Source organism: Melitaea cinxia, chromosome 15, assembly GCF_905220565.1.
Source record: "Melitaea cinxia chromosome 15, ilMelCinx1.1, whole genome shotgun sequence".
NCBI lineage: Eukaryota > Metazoa > Arthropoda > Insecta > Lepidoptera > Nymphalidae > Melitaea > Melitaea cinxia.
Genome location: NC_059408.1, coordinates 3,224,508 through 3,228,911, shown reverse-complemented (window position 1 = coordinate 3,228,911; position 4,404 = coordinate 3,224,508). Strand labels below are relative to the sequence as shown.

General features: G+C 30.5%; 1 protein-coding gene across 1 annotated transcript in view; it reads right to left on the bottom strand.

The window, feature by feature from the left end:
* Nucleotides 1-1,509: 1,509 nt before the first annotated feature.
* LOC123660459 (aladin-like) overlaps nucleotides 1,510-4,404 on the bottom strand; it is a 4,866-nt gene continuing 1,971 nt past the window's right edge. Inside the window, exons 3-6 of the mRNA XM_045595535.1 lie at nucleotides 3,891-4,103; nucleotides 3,163-3,314; nucleotides 2,587-2,785; nucleotides 1,510-1,819 (exon numbers count right to left, since the gene is read on the bottom strand). Coding sequence (XP_045451491.1) covers nucleotides 1,678-1,819; nucleotides 2,587-2,785; nucleotides 3,163-3,314; nucleotides 3,891-4,103 — 706 coding nt within the window. The 3' untranslated portion in view covers nucleotides 1,510-1,677. The remainder of the gene's footprint in view (nucleotides 1,820-2,586; nucleotides 2,786-3,162; nucleotides 3,315-3,890; nucleotides 4,104-4,404) is intronic.

Genomic DNA, 4,404 nt, shown 5'->3' with positions numbered 1-4,404 from the left:
TTTTGGTAAAGGATGTAAGAACTCTCAACCTTTTTAGAGGAAATTTACCAGATCCATTGACACTCTCTAGAGCTTTGAAGACGTTTATTGGACCAATAATAAAATCGTTTCCTGTAGCTAAACCGGTATATAGAACAACTGTAGGAAAATCGGTTAACGAATTTATACAAGAAAAGGTAGCAAGACTACGTCCTTTATTACAAGACGATGACGTTAAAAATCTAGAAGAAAAAATATTTTTAAACGACAAAGATGATACAACGATCATAGAATTTTTACCGAAAACAGAAGATAAAAATAAATTAAGCAACGATGAACTGCTCAAAGCTAATATCAAAAAGTTTAAAAAAATCCAGGAAAAGATAAATAAAGCATTAATCAAAGAATCAGTTTCGGATAAGACGAAAAATCTTATAATAGAAACTTTGGATGATTTAATAAAGAAATTACTTGGAAGTCAGTGCAAGTGGAAAAGGAATCTTCGAGCTGAAGAATATGAAGATCCAGCTATAATAGCTAAAAAATGGAATCAAGGATTGCATGAAGTTAAAAATATTATTACATCTGTCCTTAATAATAATTCAAATATTTTGCGACGTAATGACGATGTTCCAAAATATCTTGATAACCTACGACTATTATTGAGTAGTATATCCAAAGACGTTGATATTATTTCTAAAAAATACAAAATTCAATGCGAATTTGTTCCAAAAAACCAACTTTTTTCTGCAAATTCTGCTGAAAATGAAGTGAACGCTTTAAGGAATTTGAATAAACCTGATGATGAAGATAACCATTGTCGAAATATAGTAATATGTTCGAACGAATTAACTGAATTTATGCGTAATTTTTACACGAATCTTAATGATACAGCTGTAAGCGTTATAGGTAATTACGGTGAAATGTATGTTAGGGATGTGGTTTCTGACGATGATATAGAAAGAGAAGCTATTATTACATTACTAAATAATGTAAGTGTTAGTATCGAAGGTAATATTAAAAATATTTTCATTACAGAAACAAATAACTTAGAACTTGACAAAAATAAAAATATTGATGCTAATATAATCGCTTTATCAAATTACGTAAAAAATACAATAGAATATAGTAAAGCTAGTATGATAAGAACATTAAAAGCCGAATTATTTGTAATTAGTGAGAAAATTCAAGTAGTTGAGTATGAAGATATAAAAAGTAATGTATATGTTGATTTAGGTAACTTAGAAAGGGAAATAATTACGAAAATTTGCAACGTATTTAGTCTTTGTAACGGCAGTTATGGCAGTAGACGTGTTTTGTCAAACAATGCAAATAAAAATAATATATTTGTACAAGTAGAATTAAATTTTGATGATGACATGGTTGGTATTAAAAATTTGAGACGAACTACATATATAAAAGACGGTAACAATAATTCTGCATTTAATCAAACAAACGAATCTATAAGTGTAACTAGAACCACGCATGTCTATGACAATGCTACTTAAGTTTTGTAAATAAAAAATCATATAAAGAAACCATATTATTTATTACATATTTTACAAAAATATTTAAATTAAGTAAAAATATTTCACTGTTTCTGTCATTTGTCACTGTTTTATTGTTAATCTTCATCTTTTTCCTTAATTATTTGTTTATTATATTCACTATACCCACGTTTTTTACTTTTTTAAATACTCAGTAAGATTCTGTATAAATAATTGGAAAATGTTGTATTCTACCACTCGACCAGGCGATGGTCAAACAGGCGCCATCTGTGAAGTTTTGCTGAAACGCCATTGTCGATGGCACTTCGTTGTCCAGGCCACTTATGAAACAACTACAAAAAAAAACAGTTCTCAATTCATTTTGAATAGTTGCTTGCAAAATGTATCATTTTTTTACGGTAATTGTAGCTTATAGATATCTGGAACACCAAAAGCATCACTAGCGCGATGCGAGTTCTGGCTACCTTACTCAATACAAGAACAGTGCTTACACACAACTGCTTGAAAACAATATTATTCTTTAGTAAGTTGAGGTACTTCCCAGGTCGGGCTGCTCCAGATTTAGATTAAATCAGACAACACAGACTTAAATAATATTTAATACTATGATTGTTATAATTTTTTTAAAGTAATGATAATACTAGAAACAGAATAGCCTTTCTGATTTTAACAAATTCAGAATGTACCATATTTTTAGACTATTACATATAATTGACGCAGCCTTCTGACACTAAAAGAATTATGAGAATTGGTCAGTTCCATAGTTATTAGGTATGTACATTTAATGTTAATATATTGTCTGAAATTTCATGTTTAACTATAACTGTATTTAATGTGTGTTGTATGTGCTTAGTCAAGTCATAATATGCGGTAAAAAATCTTAAATATAAACCGTCCGGCTTTGTTTGGTTGCAAAAATTATCAGTATTCCTCTACTATATTATGCATGTATTGTACATATCAATCTTTCTCTGGAATCACTCTATTTACTTAAGAAAAACGCATCAACATCCATTGCGTAATTTTAGACATGTAAACATACAGACAGTGGGAAGAGACTTTGTTTTATACTATATAATGATACACAAACATAACTTACCATGGTGTAACATTGAGTTGCATCATAAGCTGAGTGGTACAAAACACGGCTATGATGTATGATTCTTCAAAAAGCAAAGCCAAATAGCGTCCCGTTGGCTCCCAGCACATATCCAGAATTGGTCCACCGACCGATTCACCAGTTGATAATTCCACTTTAGTTACATCTAGGACTGGTTGGGCTTTACTTATTCTTGCTCCTAAATGTATAAGAAAAATAAATATTTAGACTAGGTCTGGGTTTTTCAGTTCAATAATAATATATCTTTATTTCAATAAAAAATTTAATTAAGATTTTAAAGTAATATAAATAAAGTTTTGAATTACATAAAAAAATGTTGAAGTTTCATACTGAACTTCGTATATGGATTACTTAAATTAAGGATGATCAGACAATTTCTCCTGTAGTAAAATATATAATTTTGGCACAAACTTTTTTATAGAGTGGAGACACTAGGACCATTGTGTTTTTGTGCCATTTCACAATTATGGGGTACTGATTTTGAGTTGTATTATTTTTTGTCCAGAAAAGTAGGAAATATGCTCAGTTTCAAAGGTAATGAAATAATAAACTCACCATTCAACAAACTGGTATTATTAAGAGAGTATACAATTGGTTCTCCCTTAGCGGCAAATAAAACAACATCTTTAGGTCCCCAGCAGGCCGCTACCACGCGACAGCCGCGCGCACACCACCGTTCTGGCGTCCAACTTTGTGTATCCCATACCCTGAAGAAAAAAATTAAAATATAGGGGTTAAAAAATTTTTTACAAAAAAAAACCGACTTCAATTACATCGACAAGTAATATAACGTAAGTAGGCGAAAATAATATTCAGGATAATCGCGTTATCAAAAGTTATTCCAAAAATGGTTATCAGATCATAACATTCATAAAAAATAAAAAACAAAACGATTTGAGAACCTCCTGCTTTTTTGGAAGTCAGTTAACCATCTCAGTATCAAAGTCATAGACTTTGTACTCTTGTAGTTAGAGATAATTTCATGTAGTGTCTGCATGAAAGTATTTTTATGCAGTCAAATTTATATAAAGAAAAAAATTAATTGCTATATTGTATTGATAAGTGCAGAACTCGAGAATGGCTGCAACAAGTGTAGCAGAATTTTTTTCTAAAGTTTTCTGATACTTTGTTGAAGGTTCTTAAGCAATGAAAAATTAGTAAAATGCATAGAAAATTTAAAGAATATACTAAACATCCCGCGTGACAGGACGACACCTATCGTTTTAGCTAGTTTGAAATAAAATAAAAGAACTCATTGCAGCTATGATAAATAACATGATTACCTGAATATAATAGACGATGTTGCTGCAAATATTTTATTAGCGGTAAGCGACCATCTAGCGAACACTATACCACCGCCTGCAACTCTCCGTAATGGTATTGCAGTTTCCATAGCAACATCCCATACAAGCATAGAGGTGTCTGCACCGCAACAGCTTATGAGGAGGTCTCCGTTTGGCGACCAGCTCACATCTGTCACTGGACTATGACCTGACCTGAAAAGTATATTATTATTTAAGAATGATAAATAAATTGGTTCATATAAAAATAAGAATTAGTGCAGTAGTAGGAGTAGTAACAGAACAAATTTTTTATAATAGTTTTATTTTACATAGAAGAGCATTTATAAAATATTTGGTAAGGGACCAAATATAGAAAACAAAAAACAATTACAAATATACATTAATAAAACTATAAAAATATTATAGCAATTGTTTTTAATCATGATGGTAGCCTAATCTTCATCCACCTACGTAAACTTGAAAGTTTTTAAGGTTCGCAAGCTATACTAATACT